General features: G+C 52.4%; 1 protein-coding gene across 1 annotated transcript; it reads right to left on the bottom strand.

Annotated features, from left to right (window-relative positions):
* Window positions 1-2,302: 2,302 nt before the first annotated feature.
* Window positions 2,303-23,361, bottom strand: GPRC5B (G protein-coupled receptor class C group 5 member B). Its single transcript, XM_069486009.1, has 4 exons — window positions 23,242-23,361; window positions 12,517-13,547; window positions 5,206-5,342; window positions 2,303-3,866 (listed from the first exon to the last, which is right to left on the bottom strand). The coding sequence occupies exons 2-4, from the start codon at window positions 13,544-13,546 to the stop codon at window positions 3,822-3,824; spliced, it is 1,212 nt and encodes a 403-aa protein (XP_069342110.1). The 5' UTR covers window position 13,547; window positions 23,242-23,361; the 3' UTR covers window positions 2,303-3,821.
* Between the last annotated feature and the right edge of the window lie 999 nt (window positions 23,362-24,360).

Below are 24,360 nucleotides of genomic sequence, written 5' to 3'. Positions count from 1 at the left end.
GTACACGTGAAAATGGAACTTTTTTCCACACAAGATAGGATTTGTTGCAAACATGCTTTAGTGCAAATAGTTTATAAAAGAAAATACCAGTCCTGACTTTCTGCATTATCCCAAAATTTTATTTTTTCATCCAGATGTTTCTTCAGTGCTTCCGGAGTACCCGTCTATGTCAACTGCTGTTAAAACGTGCAATGAACTCTAGTCACAAGAGACGCTGGAGTGTCATTGTTACCGGTTTTCCCACTTTTGGCTACTTTTGCAGCGATCCATATTCTGATTTAAGTCCCAAACCTCTGAATTGGGTTTTAAGCTTACTTGGTGACCACTCTTTTTATAAAAAAGACATCACTGCTTGTGATCATTTCCAAAGGAGACCAGACCTTTGACTTTCATTGCAAACCCAACAAGATGAGGCATTGAAACGCAGACAACAGTAACAAAGCGTGTTTGTTGTCTAGGCCCAGAGTATTATAGAAAGTTCCCGCTTTTATGGGTAAATTAACTTATTACCCTCATTTGTCCCGTGGTTTGCCCTTAACCCGGATTCTCCCATTCAGAATGCCACAGCTTCGGCCTCAGGGCAGGTCTGAAAGCCTAACAGTTGTACTGGGTTGTTTTGACAAGCTACCACACATCTTAAGTAAATAGTAAAGCCTTTATTTTTGTGTTAAGAACAGCATCTTGAAAATAAAACCTATCTGCCCATGCTTTACAACTTTTTAAATTTGTAGTATTTATATAGTCATTTACGGTACACGTTGATTGTCTTGAAATTTCTTTAACGATTTTTTTTTTTTATAAGTATGCAACAGTCAGCCAGGGGAAGATAAAGGTACATTATAAAACACACATTAATGCATTTAATAAATATATATTATCAAAAATGAGTCTTAGCTCTTCATTAATTAATAAAAAGCACCTGCCGAGAACTCCTGTAAGCTGGTAGAATCACTGCATCATTGGATTACAAAAGCCACAATGCTCCCTTTCCGTGTGGGGTTCGTCAGCCTTGGCCAACCAAGAACGCCACCCCCAGTTCACGCCTGTTCAATGGGCCCTGATGGCATCTGTGCTAAAAAGAGATCACTGGGCACCCAGCTTCCAACAACCGGATCTTCAACCCTGGAAACCCCCGAGACACACAGAACTTCCCAGTTTGTAAATCGTCAGAGCTGATTCCCGCTCTCCCCACCCTCGCCACCCTCCCCCTCCAGTGCAGAAATCCAGCATGGAACGCCAACTTTCTAGTAAAAGGGGGGACAAGATTGGCTGTTATAGTCCCAAAGCGATTTTAATAACCGGACAAGGAAAGATTTGTGCTTACAATGAAGGCTTTGGATCACAGATGCTCTCCTTCCAGGTGGTTTTCCCCAAACAAGTCTTGTTTACACAAACAGATCTTAAACAGAGGTGCCATTTAATTTTGTCTTTAAACCTTGCTCCTTGGGGGCGGCCGGCTGCTACAGTCTCTTGGCAAAGATGCCTCTTGGTACTTTTCAGGTGGAGTCAAAGAACTACCCTCTCCCTTCTCCCCTCCCACCTCCACCCCCCGCCTCCATCCCCATCGTGAGGGCATTCAGTCCACTCTCACCCTGAAAGTCAAAATAAAACAAAACCCAGAAGCACAAGAATGTATCAGAATTAAAAGGGGGAAAAAAAAAGATCTCATTAAGTGAGGTTCCCCGTGGCTCAAAGATGGTTCTGTTTTTATGGTGGGGAAACACTGCTTCGGAGGGCAGCCGTCTATGTGTGCTGTGCTCACCTTACACGCTTGGGCAACAAAGAACTTAGAGAGCAAACGATCGTGTGAATCGCTCCATCTTGTGAATGGTATCAGAAAGCTCCAAAGGACTCCAGAGAGCAGGGATGAGCCACCATCTCCTGGCACGAGAACGTGTAACACTGTCGTTTTTCGCTGCACTGGACCGAGGTGTTCGGAGATTTCTTTTTTTTTTTTTTCTGTAATGCTGGGTCTGCATGCAACTGCCCCCGCCCCAACCCCTGGTCCTAGGTTCCTTCCCTCCCAGCCCTCCCCAGTACTCCTCGTTTCGGTCCACCCAATGATGGTCCTCCAGCAGAGGATTGGAATCGGATTCTCTAGAAGCAAGCGCATGCTCTGGGCAGAGGCGGGGCGGCATTCTGGGGTCATGCATGCTTTGTCTCCCCATGCACGGGAACACAAGGAAATGCACTAGCTGTTAAGGAAAACTCGCAGGAGGGCCACACAGGGATGGCCGGATTGGCCTTATTTTTCCCAGTGCTTTGCAAGGATGGGGAAGGGGGCACAGCAGAGACCAGGACCTTGAGAAATATCAAAAGGTTTATTAAAACATAACTCAGCTCAGATGTACTGGCTTATGAAGAGGTCAGTTCCCCCCACCCCCAAACACTAACCTTTTTCATTTTCTTTAAAGGTTAAAGGCTTATGGGTAGTTTTATAGAAAAAGCAATGTAGTGATTAGAGTGTATGCAAAAGGACCCACCCTCATTTATACATTCCATGCCGTCAGGTTAAAACTCTTTGCTTTGAATCGTTGCTAGCGATTATGCTGGCCAAACAGTGCAGAGAACATGGGGCTTTTCATGGCCGGGATGTTCAAAATGCTAAATAATAAAGGAATGACTTGCTTAGGACAGATGGAAACCATGACAGAAAGAATGGGCTTTGAAAAGAGCCATTTTCATGGAACCCGTGGAAAACCAAGACAGAAATGTCCCACACACCCATCAAAAGCAGCAAAAAACCCTCATGTGATCCGTTCCACCCTGGAACTTTCACCATATTCATGGAAAAGACCCAAGAAGTCACTGCTTGCTAGGAAGCAGGATGTCATCTCTCCACCCTAGAGGGCACCCTGGAAGCCCTGCCATGTGACATTATCGAGGAAAACCTGCTATGGTGCCTGCCTTCCCACCTGCCCCCTGGAGGGGCTTTAAGCTGGTGGCCCCAGTTGAGCTTTTGAAATGAACATGAGAATAAAATTGAGCAAGGGTGTGGAGAGGCACCTGTAAGTGCAGGAAGAGGGTGAGATGATCTGGCCCCAAACCAGAATATTCCATGGCTCTACAAGGAGAGGTGGAAGGACTTACTTCTTCACCATAGGCGCTAGAGCAAGAGGCCCATAGAAGGAACAGTGGTTGGTCACCACTTTCTAAAAGTGATGGTCATGTCAACGCCCAGCAAGCCTCTTCTTTGGCACATGCCAGGTTCTTTTCACCACGACTGGCTATAAAGCTCACCCCACGATTCATTTGGGCCTTGCCTTGGAATCCCACCCAAAACCTCCTTAACTCTCCTAACCACCCCCTGAAATGTGCAAACCACCAGGCAAGTTGGTGGAAAACTCCCCATTTGTCCTCCTCAACAAAATGTTCACCTCCAAGGGGCCAGCTGGAGTCCAGCATTTGCTGGGGAGGGGCGATAGGGTTGGGCCTCCCCCATATGCAACCAACACCAGCCTGGCCCACCAGCTGTGAACTTGGTTCTCTTCTACCCCCAGAGGATGACACAGTCTTCCCAGCCACATTTTCGAGTGAGCCTAATACTATTTGCAATTAGCTTTGCTTTAGTTTGCGGGGATTGAGGTTGGTTTGATATTATGTGTCTGTGTGTGTGGCAGGGGAGGGGAGGGCAGTCGGTGTTAGCTTTTCAGTTCATCAGTGTTCACATTTACACGAAATCCCCTTGGCTAGGATTTCCAAATGTCCTGGCTGTGAGGCGGCCTTGTTCGGCTACTGTTACCGATTTCTCCCTCAAGAAAGACACGGCCAGGGAATAAAATCGGTAAGAGAGATTCTGATTCTCTGGAACTTAAAGTCTTTCACCAGAGGTGTCTTCCTGTGTGACTTGGCGGAGCAGTTGGGATCTGGAATAACATAAGGATAACACACTAAGAACTCTGAGCTTTTGCAAAGTCAACATTAGAAACCGATTCATTCAACAACGTGCTACAGTTAAGTTACTTTGCTTTGACCTAGACAGACTGAATAAGAATTCTCAAGAAAAGCAGCAACCATATGTGTGTTATGCTGCCGTGGTACCTGGGAAGGCCACATCTCTCTTTTTCTGCAATTGTCCCCCTCTAATGAATATAAGTTTCCTTATCCAGAAACTCATTCACTTTCTAAGTCCTGGGTGTTTTTACCATTGGCCTTGAAGGAACCAGGAGGGCTTAAAAGTGAGTGATGGGGCCTTTTCTAACCATATTTATTGTAACACACAGGCTGCAGGCTTGTGAGTCAGGCAGGCTTTTCTTGGCACCAACAATAAAAGAGTCCAGTGGATGGCAGGGGGTTTTAAGAATGCAAATCTGTGATTCTATTTATCTTTGAGCCTGTTCCAAACGAATGCAAACCAATGCCTCGCATACCATTCTAAAGGCCAGGAAAACCCAGGTTCCCTCCGGAGATCAAAGGCTATCCCTAACGTAGATTAAAAAGCAGCTCAGGTTGAGTTATGGAATTGGCATATGATATAAAGAATGGAAATCCAATTTACACACGTAAACCGGCTCATGCGTCCTTTCTGAAAGAAGCATGTAGCTATGTTTGGAAATTAAATGTGGGAATGAGAGCGCGTCTCTGGATTGCTGGAGAAAGGAAATGATGTCATTCCACGGAGGCAAACGTAAGCGATGACGATTCTGCTGAAGGTCTGTTTGGCATCAGATAGTCAACCTGCTTTTGTGTCCGAGGGAGAGAAATGGCGATTGCTTCAATTTCTTAAGACATCTCTTAGGGAGTGGGGGCAGACCCAAGGGTACCAGCGGGGGCACAAAGATAGAAGGGAGACCCAGGGACTTAAACTAGTTGGATGTCAACAAAATCTGTTGGTGGGGGGGGCTTCATCATTCTAGGCTTTTCCTAAAAGTCGCCTCCCTGGGAGAGGGTTGGGGCACTGTATAAGGAAAACCAAAGAATTCACTGGGTACAAGAGTCCCCAGAAATACGGACTCTTTCAAAGGAATCTACAGATGGTTAACTGAGTATAGCTGGATTGTCTGTGCGTGCAGAAAGAGGGTGGAGAGAGAAAGAAGAAAAACGGGAGCACTGCATGCATTCTAGCTGCAAGGGATGTCGCCTGAGCTGCTGTCTCTACAGGCCGCAGAAGCAGCCTCCACAGAGCAGCGTGTCCCTGTTGAAGCTGCCTCCCGACACTGTCCCGCTCTTAGGCTTCCTGCCAAAACATCACATCTTAATACTTACAGTCCCACCGTTGAGCACAACGGCCATCTCGGTTGGCTGATACACGTTGCTTCTAAATGGAGCGCTGGGTCTTTTTCCCAAGCTGCCGCTGGGTCTTTTTCCCAAGCTGCCGTTGGGAAATCCTGCTGTTCGGAGAGCTGAGGGAGGGAGGGATCGGCAATGTGACATTGCCAAAAGAGAGACACAATTTTGTTTTCTTCCCCTTCATCAACAAAGTGCAAGTGCTCTGGGCACCCCTGCCCTCCCCACCTCAGCCGCTTCTCCCATTCGTCATAAGAATTCAAAACAAAGTCACAAAGGGGCTTTGTTCTCAGGCTCTCTAGAAGCCTGACTGGTCTCAGGGGGGCTGGGGAGAGCGGTTGCAGCCAGGGTTGAGGCTGCAACCCTCCCCCCAGCCACGCAGCCCCTGCAGGCCACGGGTGACAAGCGCCTCTGTGCCCCTCAGATTTCCTTTGGCAAAAGACCTCCTCACTAGAGAATGCCATTCATGGGATGTTCGACATCACACCTCTCAGAACTGCTCTTTCTGGATCCACAGAGAGAGGAGAGCCCTAAGAACAGGGACATCAAGTTCTCAGTAGTACTTCTCATCTTCATCAGAAAGTGTCCCGGGCAGAGAGCAGGAGGACTCTAACCACACTAGTAGGGCTATTTCTAAACAAGAATAAAAGGGACTCCTGGAACCAGGGTGGCAAACATGTCAGCACTTGTTCCCTCTGAAAGGCAGGTAAAACTGGTGTTTCTTATTTGCTGTACTTGTAGAGTATTTAAATTTCCTTTTTTGTAAAGAAAAGCCAAATTGATATGACAAGGCATGGAGGAGGCTTAAATGCATATTGCTAAGTGAAAGAAGCCAGTCTGTAAAAGCTACTGTATGATTCCAGCTATATAATATTCTGGAAAAGGCAAAACTATAGAGACAGGAAAAGATCAGTAGTTGCCAGGGGTTGGGGTGGGGGAGGGTAAATAGGTAGAACTCAGGGCATTTTTAGGGCAGTGAGGCTATTCTGTATGACACTCTATGGTGGACACATGTCATGATGTATGTGTCAAAACCCACAGAACTGTACAATACGACGAGTGACCTCTAAGTAAAATATGGGCTTTACTTAATAATAATGTATCAATGTTGATTCACCAAGTGCAACAAATGTATGAGTAATGCAAGTTGTTAATAGTAGGAGAAACTCTGTGTGTGTGGCAGGGAAGGGGGGGTGCGTAGGAACTCCCTGTAATTCCTGCTCAATTTTTCTGGAAACCTAAAACCACTCTAAAAAAATAGCTTAGTAAAAATACAAGAGAAAGTACAGCACTATTAAAAAACAATCAAAACGAAAGTCTTTTCAATTGTAAGATGGCATCGTCACATTTTCATTCTCATTGAAAGTAACTAATTTTGCTTTCCTAAGAAAAGCCTCACTGATAAGTCTTCCCTAAAGGGAGGCACTTTTCTAGCTACAAAGCAGCAAGAGAGCATGGGTTTTTTACAAATTACTCGAGGCAGCGACCAAAATCACCTTAGTACAATAGTTAACCTGCCTAGAGTGCCAACTGGGAACTAGGCACTGTGAAAAATACTTTATGTATCTCTCTCTATATAAAAATTCATTGAATTTTCATAGCATGAGAGGTACTTTTATTATTTCCACTTTATTTGGGGCACAGAGAGGTTAAGTAACTTGCCCAAGGTCACACAGTGGGTAAGAGAGAGAACCAGCATTCAAACCCTGGCAGGGAATCTGTGTTCTTAACCATCACACTATATTGGCTCCAGATACTGTTTTTAACCATTATTCTTAGTTACTTAGAAGCAACTTGAATTTAAGTGATATTAGGAGCAGCTCAGCTCAGACTGGAGCAAAGAAACTGAGGAAGGGTGGGGAATGCATATTCCAAGAGGCACTTATGAAAACCTTCCTTGCTTTGGCCTCTCCACGGTGCTGAGCAAGGGAAGTAGTAATGAGATTCCTGGGACACAGGACAGGGAAGAGGGGAACAGTCAGTCCACGGACTCTTACTATTCTCAACTCCTAGCCTAGACCTGCCTGAGGGGAGGGAAGTCCAAAGAGCACATCTGGCTCCAAACACATTCTCCTCAAGGAAAACGAAAACTGGCTCTACTATCCGTGGGGAGGGGTGCTTTGGCCTCACGGTCCCCCTCTGTAGTGGCTATTTGTGGTTCTCCTTTGGTGAATATCCCTCCCACATTCTAGACCCTGGAGTGTTGGCTACAACTGCTTTCTCCCCTGGCATCAGGGATGGGCATGTGATTTAGGCCTGGCCAATCAGGGCATCACATCTCCTCAGACACAATGATGGGCTCAGGGAAGGGCAGTCAGATCCGATCAGAGCTAACCCTGGGATTTTTGCTCTAGCATCTTGGGAAATGTTCCTCTTTTCCACTGGGACTCTGTGCAAGCCTGCAGCTGTGGGCTGCCATGTTGGTGAGAGACCAGATCTTGTCATCACTTGAGTCTCCTGAATCTAACCATTCCTGCAGCCTCTAATGCCTCCTCAGATTGGATTTTTTTTATTATTTGCAAATTACTTCAAGAAGCCCAACTAACTAAAACCCTACCCTGACCTGGGCCAGATCTGAAAGGCAAGCAAGGGCTCACCCACAGGGGATCCCCATAGGAATGAAAGCTCATAGGTTAAATGCCAGCCTTTTCTTGTGTAGACACTGAAAACTGAAGCCAGGTTGGCCCTGCCCCCAAAGCCAACTCAGGGCCTTCGAGTAGGAAGCAAAAGGTCATTTTAAATAGTCCCTGGCCCTCATGAGATCTGAGAGCTCAAAGCCTCTAAAAGAAGGAAAAAACCACTTTTCTTTCTTGCTCCTTTGAAAGTGAACATTTAACGTGCCTTGTTAACGCTTTCCAAGATGTGATCCAAGGTGCTACAGCCTTCAGTGTATTTTAATCTTTTATCACATACCTCATGCCTTGATACTTATTCATAAGCAGTAGGCGGTGAAGTCCTATATATGTGGGGTCTCCCCTGGGGAGGGGGAGGAAAAAGTGGGGAGAGGCTGCTGGGGCTTGGCAAACCACAGTGCAGCCTGGAGAATGCCCTTCCCATCTCATGAGCACCTCAAGGATGGACTCTCAAGGGAAGAGAACCCGAAAGGCTGGCAGGAGAGTTAAAATGCAAGAGAAACAGGAGCCAGTGTGGCTCCTGGGCCCTGGCTGCTCTGTGAGACCTAGGGGTTCAAGGGTAAGGCCCCTCACGGGGCCTGGTTCCTAAAATACAAGCTGGCTGAGGTCAGCACCAAAGACGCCAACAGCTGTTCCCACTGTGGCAAGGGAGCGTGCCCAGACGGTCTCCAGCCAGCAAAGCAAGGGTTTCTAGAACAAAGGCTATCCTAGCCAGGACTCCAACTCAGCCTCTCTGTGTGAGCTTTCTGAGCAATGGCCGCATGTGAATTCTGGTGGACACACATTTGGCATGATTCAAAGGAGGGCTATAAAAAAAAACAGTCTGACAACAAGGTTACTGAAGAGGTGGGGAAATGGGGCTGCCAATGGGGAGGGCAGTAAATTAGTCTACTTTTCTGGGGTGCCATCGGGCCGTATGTACAGTAAGTCTTCATTAGTGTTATCGATCGGTTCCTGAAAACTGTGACTTTAAGTCAAACAGCATACAGTAGGTCCATGAATAATGTTGTTTTGTTATGAAGTTGATGAGGAAAAAAAAAAAAACTGGCTTCGTTATACGTTGTTTTGCCTAAAGTGGAAGTTTCCAAAAACCCATCGACGATGTTAAGTGAGGACTTTTCATATTAAGCTTTAAAGTGCAGACTCTTAAACCCGTATCTAGGAATCTTGTTTTTTTTTTTTTGCAAGGAGTTCATTGATCAAAAGCTGAAAAAGGAATGCATAAGAATGTTCACTGCAGCATTGTTTATTGTGGAGAGCCAGAGGTGGGCAGAATATTCACCGGCTGAAAAATCAGAAAAATAAATTATGATGCCTAATGAGAAGCTCTGCATCATTAAAAGGCTATCGTAGCTCCGCAGTTCCCGACCTGGAAGGGCCTCCGTAACACTGACTTAAGCAAGCACGCTTAAGAACACCATTTAGACCAGGGGTTTCAACCTGGCTACATCTTAGAATCACTTGGAAAGCCCAAAAATACCTACTCCCAAACTCAGACTTAGAGGGAGGGGGTAGGCGCTGGTCATTTTTTCAAGTAGCGCAGGTGATTCTAACGTGCAACCTGGTTAAGAACCGCTCGGTTGCATGGCCGTGTGTGCGCGTGCGTGGGTGAGATCGTGTGTCTGCACCGAGAGACGTCTGGCAAGATGAGAGCGAACCGTTGGCAGCAGTTGTCTTTGCAATGGGATTTTGAGCAATTTTTATTATTTGTACTGGCTGAAACAGCATGGTTCCTTGCTCATTCTACATGACTACTGTTGCTCCTTTACCACGAGAAAGGAATAATAGAAGTATTTTTCCTTTGGAAAAGAAAGAGGAGATGCAAAAATGACTTATTTGGCTTTTGCACATATGTCAGAGCAAAAAGCCGCTGTGAAGGAGATGGGGGTGTGCCCTCCATCCTCCACCGTCTCCCATGCAAGCACCGATCCTGTCAGTACCACCCTGGCTCCCAGATGCTGTGGATCTCTGGACCTCGTGTGGATATGAAGTATGGGCTGCATTTTTACAAGAAAGGGTGCATGTAACAGGATTCAGAAAATGAACTTTCCCCTTCCCTGCTCTGCTGTGTACTTAGGAGCTTGAACAAGTTGCCTGACATCCCTGGGCCTCAGTTTTCCCCTCTGTAAAATGGGTCTGATAATCCTCATCTTCCAAATGCACAGAGTTGTCCTGAGACGTCAGTGAGATGCGGGACACTAAAGTGATTTAAGAAGAGGAGGGTAATCCCATGGCAGAGTGGCTAAGCCTGTGAGCTCTGGAGCCAGCCCGCCTGGGTTCAAAGCCTGGCTCTGCCTCTTGGACAAAGTTGCTTAGCTTCTCTGTGCCTCAGTTTCCTGTCTGCAAAACAGACCTCTTGGAGTTATTGTAGGGATTAAATGAGCCACTAAAATGCTCAGAGCGGTACCTGGCCCATGGGAAGCACCCAGTAAAGGTTACTTATCCTTAATTTTAAAGACTACTTGGGTAATTCTGGCATCTGGGTTTTACCGCAAGGAGATAAACCCATCACATTCAACAACGTTTCTTAACCTTTTGGGGGTCACAGGTAACTCTGAGAATCTGACAAAGCGATAGACTAATTCCCCAGGAAAACATGAAGGTACAGAATTGTGTATCCATTTTGGGTTCCGGGGGCATCTGTGGGTCTCAGATAAAGTGGAGCCTCTCCAGGAGGAGAAGGCAAAGGGGTGGCTCTGCCAGGACCCCAGGAACTGGCCAGCTTGTCCCAGGGCCCTCTGGGCTCCCAGGACTGATGTCTATTTCAGCCCCATCTTCTCCTGGCACCGCAGGAAGCCAGCCCCCCAGCTGGGCTGACCCTGCCATCCTGGCCAAAGCTCTCGACAAACCCGGGCTGGAACTTTCTGGTAAGAAGAGGGCAGCTCTGACAAAGGCCACACGGAGATTTCTAGCCCTGTCCATACTGGCGTTCCCTCCTGCGGGTCTGGCCGGGTGAGGGGTGCGAGGAAGCGGGGTACATCCAGGTGGGAGGGAGGGATGTGGGCGGCCGTGGAGGATCTAATGGTTTAGTGTGTAGGCTGCGCTCCAGGCCTCAGCACTCAGCCCAACGAGCGTTCCGGGTGCACGTCCCTGAAGAGGGAATCGTGACAATCTGGAGTGGGCCACCTCCTAGCTGTACATCCCCGGGCAAGTCACTTAACTTCTTCGAGCCTCCATGTATCCATCTATAAGATGGGGATAATCAGGCAGCAGGAGGACTAATGAGATAATGCAGGTTAAAGACAGGATAGCGCCTGGCACATAGTTAGTGCTCAACAAATGGTGACTATACGAGATAATCCTTACTGCTCCTGCTCCTGTCAGTTATTACTGTCGTAGCCTCTGATGCGCGTCAGGTCACTGAGAAAAGGCAATTTTATTTAATCTCAAGCACTGGGAACCTGACTCCCTTCAAGTACTGATTCTCAGAGCTACTTCCCAAGCACCGGTAGCAGAGGATTTGGGTGCCTGTAGCACATCCTTAAGGCAGGTCCTCACCTCTGGATCCTGCTGCAGCAGTGACAGACCGTCCTGGGTACCCAGACAATGTCCATCTCCAGTGCCCACCAAATCTATTATTTTCATGCCTCGAACCCAGTGGAACTCATTCAGCCCACTCACGAGTTATACAGGCCGTTAATGACAGTGGGAGACGGGAGTGGGTGGACAGATGCCCCGGCCCCCTGTCCTTCTCTGGCCAATCCTGAGGCTCGTCCTACATGTGTCCTTAGAGCATTCCCAGCAGGACTGAGCCTCAGTTGCCCACAGCGGTAACCAGCTCATTAATGACCTTGTTTTGGCATTTCTGCCTTCCCCGTCTCATCCTCCTTGCCCTCTTCCCCGCAGGGACCACCTCCCGAGCACAGCGCCTGCACCCCAGCCCTTGTCTCAGACTCTGCTTTCAGGGGAACCCAACTAAGGTGCACATGGGACACGCCAGGGGCCATGGAGGCTTTGTACGCTTTGTGTCACTTCTCTCAACAGCGCTAGGCGGCACATTCTCTTATTACTTCTATTTCACAGATTTAAAAATAAACCAAGGCTCAGAGAGGTAATGTCATGTGCTCAAAGCCACACATCTAGGAAGTGGCAGCAGCAGGATTTGAACCTAGATGTCTGTCTCCAGGGCCCAAATTCCTACACTCTGGTGACTGAGGCAGGGGAGGGGCTGGGAGTACTGCCCCTTGTCTCCTGCTGCCACCCAGCATGCCAGCTGCAAATTCAAACACTTCCAGGGAGGCAGGGAGTCAGTGTTACTATGTTACAGCAGCTGGGGCAGGGGGCAGCAGGGAGCGGTGGGGAGTGTGGCCAACAGAAAATTGGATCCCACCTAAAGGGCAGCTACAACTCCATGAGGGGCCGAAGGCAGGGCCTTCCAGTACACACGGGCTCAAGTCGGTTGCAGACAATCGCAGCCAGGTGGAATGTCGGCCTCATGGTTGCCAGATGCGACTTGGCAAAAGAAACCTGGATTTTTATAATAAATGAGTTGGCAATGGATAGGGGGAAAAAATGCTCAACAAAAAGCCGTCTCTGAGCCAGTTTCAGCTCAGGGCCAATGTTTGTGGACTCTGCTCTGCTAGGACTGCCCTGGGACCAGCGCCACCTGTCCCCACCGGAGAGAAGGATGAACAGCCCCCAGGTGTCGCCACTTTACCTGCATTGTGCTCATCCATGGAGAAGGCCTTGTTCTCCATGTAGGTCCTCGGCAGCTGCACGTCCTCCTCAAAAGCCGTCTCTCGCATCCTGGGCTGTGACGTGTCGAAGTAGTTGGGCGTGTTTTCCTGCAGGGCTGGGAGCAGGGTGCAGTGGATCTCGGGGATGGCGTGGAAGATGACGAAGACCCAGCCGCTGGCCGCCAGCGTGATGGCCAAGGTGGGGTCATCCCAGGTGTCTCCCTGCTGGAGCTTGACGTTGCCGAAGAGGTACATGGCGGTCCAGGCCACCCAGATGAGCACAGAGAGGAAGGCCGTGATCAGGAGGAAGGCCCCGTTCAGCTTCCACCTCTTGAACTTGCCGCACAGCGTGAAGAGGGCCAGCCCCAGGGTGACCACGAGCAGTACCATGTCGTAGATGAGGGCCATCACGAAGTCCATGGGCTCGTAGGCGCAGGCTGGCCTCGTGTCGCGGAGCACGGTCAGCACCAGCCACTCGATGGCGATGATGACCTGCACCAGCATCAGGCACAGCGCCAGGCCCACCAGCTGCCAGCCCGCCGGGCCCGTGCCGTGGCGCACCAGCCTGCGCACGCGCCACGCCTGGCTCAGCAGGCAGGAGAAGCAGAGCGCGAAGAGGACGCCCCAGAGGAAGCGGCGAACGGAGCAGATGGTCTCGTCCTCCTGGATGATGAAGGCGAATGTCAGCCCGAAGAGGCCCAGGGTCCCCAGGAGGAAGAGGAAGTGGAGGCCCACGGGGCTCTTCTTCTCCTTGTCCTTGATGAACGGCAGCCGCACCAGGAGGATGAGCGTCAGGAGCAGTGTGATCAGGGCGCCTGCCCCGGCCACCGCCTCCACCACGATGCCCCAAATGGCGTCCAGGTCGCACAGGGACACGTACTGAGGGAGAAGGTCCAGCCCGCAGCCCCGGGACGTGCTGGCGTTTTCAGAGGCCACGGAGGCGATGGCGGAGAGCAGGAGGAAGGCGAGCACCTGGTGAGTTCTCATCTTTTGCTCCGATACCACGAACATTCTAGAAAAGCCAAGGGGGCAGGTAGTGAGGAGAAAGAACAATTCACTGTAAGACTCCCACTCTCCTGGCTTCCTGATGGAGGCCCGCCTCATTTCAACCCTGCTAGCCCACACGGCACCCTTGGACACATCGGGAAAAGGGGCCTCCTTATCCGGGAGGGGCTTTTCGGCTCCCAGCTGTGCCCCTGGCCAGGCACAGTGAACACCCATGAACCATCGTCGCTAGTGGCTGCGGGACAGAGTGGGAGGGAGACTCACTTCCTCTCTGTACCTTTTTGCATTTTTTGAATTCGAGACTCCATGCCATGTCTGACCTCTTCAAAAATGAGGGAATAAAACGAAACTTTCACTGGCCAAGTGTCGCGCGGGGCAAATGGCAGGCACTGCCGGGTTTCAACCTCTCCTCGCTAACACTTACCGACGCCTGACTCCGGGACAGGAACTGGACACGGCCGGTCCTCACAATGCCCTGTGAGGCGGGTCCTATTATGACTTCCACATTACAGATGACAAAACAGAGTCTCTAGGGGGTGACAGCCCTTACCCAAGGTCACACACCCTACTCCCAGAAGTGTCCCTGCTCTAAAGACTCCCAGCATTTCCCACGCAGTATACCCAGAAGGAGCTAAGACGTCCTCAGTTCCACGCTTTGTCTCCCCCTCACACGTCCCACACCCCACCCCCCAGATCTCTTGAGGGTCCCCCTCTTCCTTCCGCCCCTGGTCTGTCTCTCCCTGGGATGCCTGCAGGACCCTCTCTCTTGCCCCCAAGTGAGCTGGACTCCACACACCAGCCTCGGTGACAGGTTTAACCCAAGTCTCCTCGTGCCCCTCCGGCTCCCTCTGCTTGGACACTCTTCCTCCTCCTCCTCCTCCCCCACCCTGCCGGGCTCAGCTCTGATGCCATCAACTCAGACCTTGGCCAAGGTCACACCCCAGCCCTCTCAGCCACAGCCTCTGGTGACTTCTTTCCCAGCTCTAATCGTGTCTGTCAGTTTCTGCTTGTTTACTTTGTTTCCTCCTTCCCTCCCTCCTCTCCTCCCTTCCCGACTTTCTCCGCTGCACGATGTGGCAGGGCAGGGACAGGACAGGGACGCTGTCTCTCCTGTTCCTCAGCAGACCAGGCTTTCTCAAGATCGGCATGACTGACACTTGGGCCGGATCATTCTTTGTCGTGGGGGGCTGTCCTGTGCACTGTGGGGTGTTCAGCAGCATCCCGGGGCTCTACCTACTAGATGCCGGTAGCACAACCCCTCACCCAACCGTGACAACCCAGAATGTCTCTAGACACGGCCAGATGTCCCCTGGGGGAACAAAATCTTCTGGATGAGAACCACCGGTGTAGACTCAAGCACTACACACAGTGCCTGGCACAAAGTAGATGTTTAGGAAACACCAAATGAACGAGAAACCTGTTCCTGGGGACTGTCCTCTACCCCACGGCCACCAGCTCCATGCTTTTGAAGGGAGCCTGGCCTTCGAGAAAGCCACAGTCTTCACAGCTGCGCTCGATGCTCATTTCGAGCCAGCTCTCCTGCCTTAGCTCGGCCCCCGTGCGGGGTTGCGTCCAGCCGCCCTCCCCGCATGTCCAGAGTGTCCCTGGGGCTTCCTTAAGTAAATGCAGTATCGACCACCTCTCTCCGACGGAGATCCCGTGAGTGTCTCACATCCTGCCTCGGCTGTGCGGCCTTCGACTGGCATGAATTATTGATGCCGCTGAAGGAGAAGGTGCCTGGTGCTGTCGGGCTCACGTCTGTCCTTTGGCCACAGATGCGAGGAGGCAGGCTTGGGACAGAGCATCTGGCTAGCGATGCTCCTTAAACAGGCATCTCGGCATCCAGCTCAGGCACATTTAGGGGTGAGGATGCACCCCAGACGTTGACAACCAGCCTGCAGTCCAGCACTGTGCGTGCCCCTGCAGCGTGAGTCACTGGAGTGCCACCGCAGCTACCTAGCTTTGTCCACACGCCACCTGTGTGTGTGCAGTGTGTGTCTAGTGTGTGGGCTTAACTGTACGGTTATTTGCTTAACTGACTCACTGAGGCCTTTAAATCAGTCTACTTAAAAGAAAACCAAACACATTAAAGTACTTATCTTTTGACATTTTAAAATTGCTTGTTGATGTAACCCATATGCATACCCAGTGGGCATATCCCAACGTACCACCCTTTGGAAAAACATCGTCCTACACAGAACTGCTGATCACGAGGTCCTGGAAGCATGCTGGGAGTCAAGATTTAAGAACTGGATGTGTCAGAACAAAATGCCATCGGTCCCTGACATGGTGCAGGGGCCCTGGAGTGAATGTCCTTCAGACATGTCATTAATGGCCAACTTGATTAGGAGACTTCTCAGCAAGTCTCAGCAAGAAACAGCCCAAGCAGCCTCTCTAGGTGGCCCGGCAGCCAATGCCATCCGTTCATGCCCAGGTGGCTGAGAGGATGACAGGCAGGACTGTGCTCCTCGAGTCTTGACCACCACCCCTCCCCCAACTCCTCCTCCCAAGTACCCCTAGGCCAGTGGGTCTCTACCAGGGGCAATTCTGTCCCCCTAGGGGACATTTCGCAATGCCCACGGACATTTTTGGCTGTCACAGCTGAAGAGTGGGGTGCAAATGGCATCTGGTAGACAGAGACCAAAGATGCTGCCAAACATCCTACAATGCACAGGACAAGCCCCAACAAAGGATTACCCAGCCCTGAAGGTCAAGAGTGGCAAGGCTGAGAAAGCCCCGTTTGAACACTCCGGGACAGAGTCAACGCAGAAGATGCCAGGAAACCAGCCAGGCCCCTCTGCCACAGGCCTGCGCCCCGTGTCCTGCCCTGGCAAGAACTTGGCCTTCTTTAGCCATCTCCACCCACTCTCCCAGGGGGATCTCCTCTTCCCAGACCTGGCTGAAAATTGGGACTTGGTTTCTCTAGCCCCTTCCCCACTGTCCTTGGCCCTCCAACCACAGTGGAAACCCACGGGGAAGAGGCAAACACCGGGATGGCGATCGTGCTTCTGCAACCCTGCAGAGTCCTGTGGCCCCAGTCCAGCGCTCCCGCTCCCCCTGTCTGACATGGGAAATGGATACACTCTTGCTTTCTGCTCTCATCCCTGAGGGTGGAACCCTCTGCTCTTTCCGGGACAGCTGTTGTTTTGGTGACCAGCATCCGGTTCTCCCATTTCTGGAAAGAGCTCCCAATTTCTCTTTGGAGAGCTACCTTGAGCCCCAGCTCCCAGCACGGACGCGTGACCCAGGCCTGGGCAATCAGGGCATTTATCCTACCCTTTGGCCACAGGGGCCGGTTCATGGACAGGCACATGATCTGAGCCAGACCCATGACAACGAGCCATAGGCGTGTCACTCACCTAGCTGGAAAGAGGTCTCCTCTTTCTGCTGGGGTTGAAGAACTACAAGGAGAGAGGCCTGAAGCTGGAGAAGGACATATCTGCCATCACAGAGAGAGAACCTGTCCCACAGTAAAGCTGGCCCAGAGTCCTACCACACTGAACAGCTGGATCCATCCATGCCTGAAGCTGGAGCTGGCCTCCGCAGCTCCAGCAGCCAATCAACTTCCCTTTTTTTGGATTCAGCCAGTTTGAGCTGGGTTTCTGTCACTTGCCACCAAAGAAGTTCTAATATTCCTCCCACATCTTGTGGCCCCCTTCCGGGAAGTCTTGTCTGCCCAACATCTGAGCATGTAGATGCAACTGAGGGCAGCCAGGGACTGCAGCAGGGGTCCAGTCATTTCAAGTGGGTCATTATCATTGTGGTGACAGCCACCCACCCTTAGAACAAGGTCCAGGATGGGTTGGGGGGGTGGTTTTACACACGGCATCACAGAATGAAGCCAAGACAGGCTCAACGAGGATGTCTGGGGGATTCAGAACTGCCCTGCAGAGTTTTTTGTTAGCACCACAGTGACAGCAGCAATAACTGGTAACTCTCCAAGTGCCACCTATGTTCTAGGCACTCTTGTGCATGTCACATATGTTAACACCGAATAATCTGCATAACAACCCGATGGATCAACTACTGCTACTATCTCAGCTTTACAGGAGATAAAACTATGGCACAGGGAGGTCAGCGGGCTTGTCCAAGGTCACAGGTCGCACTGCTATAAAGAGATGGAGCCAGGAGACAAACAATTGTACTATTTTTCTGGGCTCTTACTACAGCCTGGGGCTCTAGACGCGTCACACTTGGTGAGCGTTTTGCTGGCCAGTCTCTCTAAATTAGGTTCTCCCTGCCCCTATTAGGCTCTGTGCTGATACTTTTGATTGTCGTTTTCGTAGCATGTGCCACAATTTTCAATTATTTTATTACATTTTTGGTCTGTTCCTCACTGCCCTCCCCTACTCCTGCCCCATACCTGGCACCTTATCTGTCTTGTTCCATGCCAATTCCCCAGTGCCCGCCATGGGCAGGGCTCACGGTCCAGCTGCTGAATGGAAGAATTGATAAATAGGGTCTCTAAACCTCCTATCACCCCAGAAGGGTGAATATTTTCATTCCTATTTATAGAGAAGGAAACTGAGGGTCTGAGAGGTTTAAGTCAAAGTCTCGTCCTTGGGGTCGGACACGGTGGCTCACTCCTGTAATCCTAGCACTTTGGGAGGTGGAGAGATGGGAGGATTGCTTAAGGCCAGGAGTTCGAGACCAGCTTGAGCAAGATCGAGACCCCGTCTCTACTAAAAATAGAAAAAATTAGCCAGGCATCATGGTGTGCCCTGTAGTCCCAGCTTCTTGGGAGGCTGAGGCAGGAGGATGGCTTGCGCCCAGGAGTTTGAGATTGCAGTGAGCTATGATGACGCCACTGCACTCTAGCCCAGGCGACGGAGCAAGACCCTGTCTCAAAACAAAAAAAGTCTGGTCCTTGGACTGGCAAGGGCAGTATCACTGGGGAGCTTGTTGGAAATGCAGACTCTCGGGGGAGGGGGGAGTGTCCAGCACCTGTGTCTCCACAAGCCCTGCAGGTGTGACGCGTGGGTGCACCAAGGCCCGAGGACTAAGGACACATACGGCAGGGGACCAGTACGCACAACCATGGCTCCTTTCACCTCACCACCCCAACCTGAGGTGCACGATCTGCCCCCACTTTCAGGTAAGCCCCCATTCTGCTCAGTTAGGCACCTGGCATCTCCCACCCCCAAGCGCTGGGCAGCTCTCCAGGAAGCCCAAGCGGAACAATACCAGATTAGAGGTTTCAAGTCAGCCTGGAGGCAGGGCTGACTGGGACGGGATGAATATATGGCAACAAACCCGTGGGATGCAGGCGTGCGCGTCTCAAAAGGAGCAATGAATAAATGTGAACGAAGCGCAAGACAAGGCTCACATACTAATTACCCTTGCTGCCAGCCAGCCTCCCAGAAATGTGACTCACTCAGATGCTCTTAAATATACTGCATCTCTCTCTCTCTCTCTCTCTCTCTCTCACACACACACACACACACACACACACACCGCGCACTCTGCAGAGGGGCCTGAAGCTTCTGGCGGTGGAGGAGCAGCACACCCCCTTTCTCCGCGAGCCAGGGCCTGCAGAGGGCTGGAAGGAACACAGGCAGGACTTCTCGCCTGAGAAGGACAGGGCCCACCTGCAGGCCACACACAGGGCTGGTTCTCCCAGCCCTGCTCCCACCTGGGTGTGAATTTCAGACTCAGACCTCCCAGCTTCAAATCCTGCCCCTGGGCCACTAGCTAACTAACACCTTGTGACCCTGGGGAGCCGATTTAACTTTTCTTGCCTCAGTTTTCTCATCTGGGAAATGGGGGTGATAACAGTGCCCACAGCATGGGATTGTGGTGAGGATTAAAATAATTAATAATTATGGTTTAGGACAGTAGTTAACACAGGGTAAGCACTTTCCAAAAAGTGTCCATTAAATAAATAAAAAATATATAAAGATTGGCAAATGCTCCCTTGTCAAAGAGGTGAACTCTTCTGGAACTGGTTTTTCTAAGAGGGCGCTTGCGATGGAGGTGTTGTAACTCAGGGGCTCACCCAGGTGTTTGTCCACTGCTGGTTTCCAGCCTCCCCCATCACACACCAACCAAAGAGTTCCCTGCGGTGGTGTGAAGGGGAGATCTCTTTGGGGGTGGTCTGCCCTGGGGACCCCCAAAACTCTTCTGCTACTCATAGCAGGTGCTCTAAGTAGGGGCCTTGCTGTGAAGGTAGAAGTCAGGCTGGAGGACCCTGGGATGCCCTGAAACCAGGCATCTCTCTTGTGGAGTCAGAGCCAGGACACCCGGAGACGAGACACCAGCCATTCTCTCAGGAACCAGCGTCTGCATCTCCCCATACACCCGCAGGAAAGGAGAAATAAAATGTACAAAACCGTTCTGGAACATACCATTCTGACTGGCCTTGCCCTGGCCTCCACCCTGGGTCCCTTCCCAGCCCAGCATGTACCCTTTCAGTGCCTGGCAGGCGGCCAGAGGCATCTTAACCCACCTCCTCTAGAGATAGGGGGATGCACTGAAACAGGAAGAGAAAGACAAAATGAGCAGATTTAGGGGGTGTCCTAGCCCTGGGAATATTTAATAGTTCAGTACACAGATAAACACCTGGCACAGAGTTCGTACTCTCGTCAGACTCCTCAGGATTGGAGTCAGAGAGAACTATGTGGCACTGGGCGTTACTTAACTTCTCTGAACCTCAGTCTCTTCATCTGTAAAATGGGGATAATGATAGTGCGCCTTCAGGAAGCGCGTGTGAAAAGCACATGAAAAGTATTCAGTTTGGTGCCTGACACAGAGGAAGCAACGGGTATGGGTTTGTTAAAAAGACAATCGAGATTCCCACTATCCTGTTGGGACAATGAAGGCTGAGAGGTCAGGTAGCTTTGGCCAGAGGCTTACTGGGATTTACAGGTCAACCCGGAAATAGAACCCATTTCTCTTAGCTCCTACCCCAAAGCCTTTCCACTGCACTGCTGTTCTGACTCCCCCCATGTGTGGCAGATGCCCAGGATGGGGCTGCGGAGCTGGTCTCCCCACGCACCCCAGCGATACAGTCCCGTGCTGGCCCACTCCGGTTAGAGCCGCTGATGCATTTCCTGCTCAGCCAGATTAGACTTGTTACAAGGTTTCCTGACACTAAACTCTTTCCCAGACCTGCAAATGTCACCCTCTGATATCTTTTCCAAGTTACAGGACGTCATAATCTTCATTTCCCAATGCAGACCAAACCACTGGCCTATTTGGGGGCTCTCAAATTAAAAAACCCTCCTAGATTAGTAAACTGGGTTGCAAGAACACAAGCTCCGTGATCCATGAATACGCAAAGCAGCTCCAATCCTGTAAATAAAAGCAATCATTTAAATGCAAATTGCATCCCTGGCTGCCCCTTGCTCGTTGCTCGGTGGAGGGCTCCTCTCTCGGGGTTGTTATTCCTAAGAAAAAGTGACTAACTCGGAACCCCCAGGAAGCTCTGAGTGGAAGTGGACATGCTTATGAGGCCACAGGCTCTGGGTGGGGTTGGTTATGGTGGATAAGAACTGCTGGAAAGTGGGGAGTGGATTTTAAAACCTGAGCCACTCTTCCAGTTGGCTCGCAGGGCTGGCCAGGCTCAAAGCAGTCCCCACAGGCTGCACGGACGGAGCTCCATGGAGGCTCCCAGCGCCTCCCTCGCCCCGTGGCCAGAATGGAAGGGGAGCTGCCTTCTGCCTCCTTGTAGAAGTCAGGGGAGTTTTTAAGAATCAGATCCTGGGACTTCCCACTCAAACCCTCCAAGGGCTCACTGGCCCCAAGCAAAATCTTCAGCTCCTTTCCATGGCCCAAAAGATTGTGATCTGACTGGTCCCTGCCATCCTCCCACCTCCACCCCCAAATCTGCCTAAAGCTCCAGCCACAATGGCCTTTGTTCAGTTCCTCTAAACTCATTTCCACCTCGAAGCCTTTGCACTTGCAGTGTGCTCTTCCTGGTTCCGTCTTTCCCCAAGATCTCCCAGTGGCGGGCCCCTCACCTTGCTGGGCTCTCCACAAACGTCACTCCTCAGAACGGTTTTCCCAGGTGCACGTTCTTTTACATCACTGTTTTATTTTCATGTCAGCCCTTATCTCACTGGATGTTCCATTTGCTATTTTTGCTTGTTGAGTGTTTGCCCACTCACCTCCCCAGTCCACTAAGAGCAGAGGCTTGTCCACGTTATACAAGGTAGTGCCCCAGCACCCAGTTCTGCAGCTGGCCCATTGATTGAAACAACAACTTAACCAATAAAGATGTGGGGTTTATCTTTCTAACAAAACCGCTTGCTGCCTGTGCCCCAAATGGCGGCTCCTTTCCCCCACCCCCCAACTTCTTCCCTTCCCAACTCAGCTGACCCCTTTTCAGACTCAGAGCAGGGAGCAGATAGGAAGCTGTGTTCACTGCACAGTCTAGATACAAAACTGGCCGGGAGGGCTTCCAACCAACAGATGCCAATTTGCATTCTATTTACATGTCATTTGCATGCAGTTTAACTCAAAGTCTGAATACTTCACAAGCCCCTCTTCTCCACTAAGAAACTTCTGAATTAAGGTTCCTTGGCTGCAGTGCGGGGGGTTTTGTGCCAGATCCCTCCCCCACTTCGCTTGTCTTTGCGGAGTCCCCTGTGTTTCCTGGACTCCGTTCAGGTGCCCCCCAGCCTGGTGCAGTTGGGCAGCCAATGTGGCGCGTGGGCTGGGGCCCCAGGCGGGGACGCCGCTGCCCGCCACACTCCAGGGGCCTTTGTCCGCGCTCCAAGGAGCCGCCCCCTTAGCTAATGGGGGACGAGAAAGGGGGAACTGGCTAGGCCTGGGTGTGACAGAGCAAGGACCGGAGAATGATCCCGCTGCGCTGGGCGACCTCTGGGGCAAGGTCGGTGGCCCACTCCCCAGGGCCAAGGTGGGTGCGAGTTCCTCCCGTGCGCTCCCCTTTCCGCCCAGGCAGTAGGAACCCCGGGATGTGTGGTGTCCTGGTCGGGCTGGAGGCCTGTGTCCCCCAAGGAGAGAAGACACAGCACAGGGCTAGTCCTTACCCTCCAGCCTGGCCGCCTTTACCGGAGGTCTAAGTGCCCAGTGTCTGGAACAGAAAAGCCACCCTCCCCCGCCATTGTATGCAGCTGCCCCCTCCTACCCCCCCCACTTGTCCCCCAGCCCCAGGTCTCAGCCCTGCGTCTTTCCCTCCTGCAGTGTCCCCCTCTCCCCAGCTGGATAATGCGCAGCCTCGGCTGGCTGCGAGCTTGGCCCCCGGCCCCTGCGGCAGGTGCGGTTGCTCACCCCCAAAGTCCGGCCCTTGTGCCCCCGGCTCCGTCTGCCAGGTCCACGGCCAGCCCCCCACCCGTTTACCACGAGGCCCCAGGACCTGCCTGCGGCTCCTCACACACGACGAGTCACTCGGGCATGGCTGGACTCCTTCAGGCTGCCAGCTGCCCTTTACCTGTGGTCGCCCCCAGACTCTCCTCCGAGACCTGGATCTCCACCCCGTCCCGGTACGGTCCCCCTCCCGGGACGGTCCCCCGGGAAAGGTCCCCCCTCCCCCGCCCCGCCCTCTGCGGCTCCCCTCCCGCCCCACTGTGGGTCCCCTCGCCCTGAGCCCACATCTCCCCCAGCAGATGAGGGGAGGGAGGGGCCTGGGGGGTTTCGAAAAACGCAAGAAGAGGATGCCCCAATCCTCCTAAATGTACGGCGGGAAAAGTTTCTGGGGTCCCTGCAGCGTCCTCCACCGCTTCGGCGCGGCTCACACTCACCGACCCCCGCGGCCCCGCAGCGCCGACGCTCCTGCTGGCCCTCGGCCCGAGTCACATCTCTGCAGCGTGGCCGCTGCTCCCGCTCCACGCACGCCCGCCTGCGGGTCCAGCTTCACTGCATCGCCGCCTCCCGCCTCTGCCGCGCGAGGCGCCCCCTGGCCCGGCCCGCGCTGCTGCAGCGGCCGCCGCCCCGCCCCCGGCCCGCCCCTGCCCCGCCCCCAGTCCCGGCCCGCCCCGCCCCCAGCCCCGGCCGGCCCCGCCCCCGCCGCCCGCCCAGTCCCCGGGCCCACCGGCCATTTGGCGCGGGGTTAGGTGTCTGCAACTCCTGTCTCCTGTGCCCGCTCAGTGCCCGGATCGCTGAGACTAATCCCCCCGACCCCGGTGTCCCAAATTCGGGGATGTTCCCCTCACATCCACAGTGCGCCCATAAACAACCCAGACGCGCCGGGCAACTCCCCAGTGTGGTCCATTTACAGCAACATCCTCCAGCCTACACGCACCGAGGGATACCGCCTCGGGGGTCCTAGGGCAGGGGCTTTCCTCTCCCAGGACTCGCTCCATCGTCGGCTCGTACGCAGTAACTTCCCCGGAGCACACCAGCACCGGGTCCAGGGCGCACAGAGGATCCGGCCACTTGCCTTCCAAAGTCACCAAGGCCCCCATACAGACCTAGGCACACACACACCCTGCTTGGCCTCCTCCAGGGGAGTCCCTCCCGGACACACTCCTCTCCCTTCTCTCCCCCCCCACCTCCCGGGTGTCCCTGTCCCATTACGCATACTGAGCCCAACACCCGCCTCCTGAGCCACTCCACCCACACACAAGCCCACACGGCGCACCCCTCACGCGAGTGTGCACGCAGGACCGCCGCCCCCCCCCCCCCCCCCCGCACACCTCGCCCCCGTACGCACACGTCCAGCACCCTCCTGGCACACATGCTCATGGCCCGGGCCACCGGCCGTGCGCTCCGCAGACGCTCAGGGCGCAGCCGGGACGCGTGCCCACCGCGCGGCCGTGGGATCTGCCTGAAGGAGAGTCCGGGGCCGCCTCCCACCTGGGCACTGAGACCCCCTCCTGGTCCACCCGGCTGTCCGAGGTCGGTGTTGCCCTGACCAGGCC

This window comes from Eulemur rufifrons, chromosome 14 (genome assembly GCF_041146395.1).
Source record: "Eulemur rufifrons isolate Redbay chromosome 14, OSU_ERuf_1, whole genome shotgun sequence".
Taxonomy (NCBI): Eukaryota; Metazoa; Chordata; class Mammalia; order Primates; family Lemuridae; genus Eulemur; species Eulemur rufifrons.
The sequence above is the reverse complement of the archived record's forward strand: the minus strand, read 5'-3'. Positions and strand labels throughout refer to the sequence as shown.

Coding starts and splice junctions, on each gene's coding strand:
- GPRC5B (XM_069486009.1), bottom strand. CDS start 13,546: ATGTTCGTGGTATCGGAGCAAAAGATGAGAACTCACCAGGTGCTCGCC. Junction 5,343..12,516: donor CATGGATGAGCACAATGCAG/GTAAAGTGGCGA, acceptor TCCCTCCCTCAG/CTCTCCGAACAGCAGGATTT. Junction 3,867..5,205: donor TTGTGCTCAACGGTGGGACT/GTAAGTATTAAG, acceptor ATGTTATTCCAG/ATCCCAACTGCTCCGCCAAG.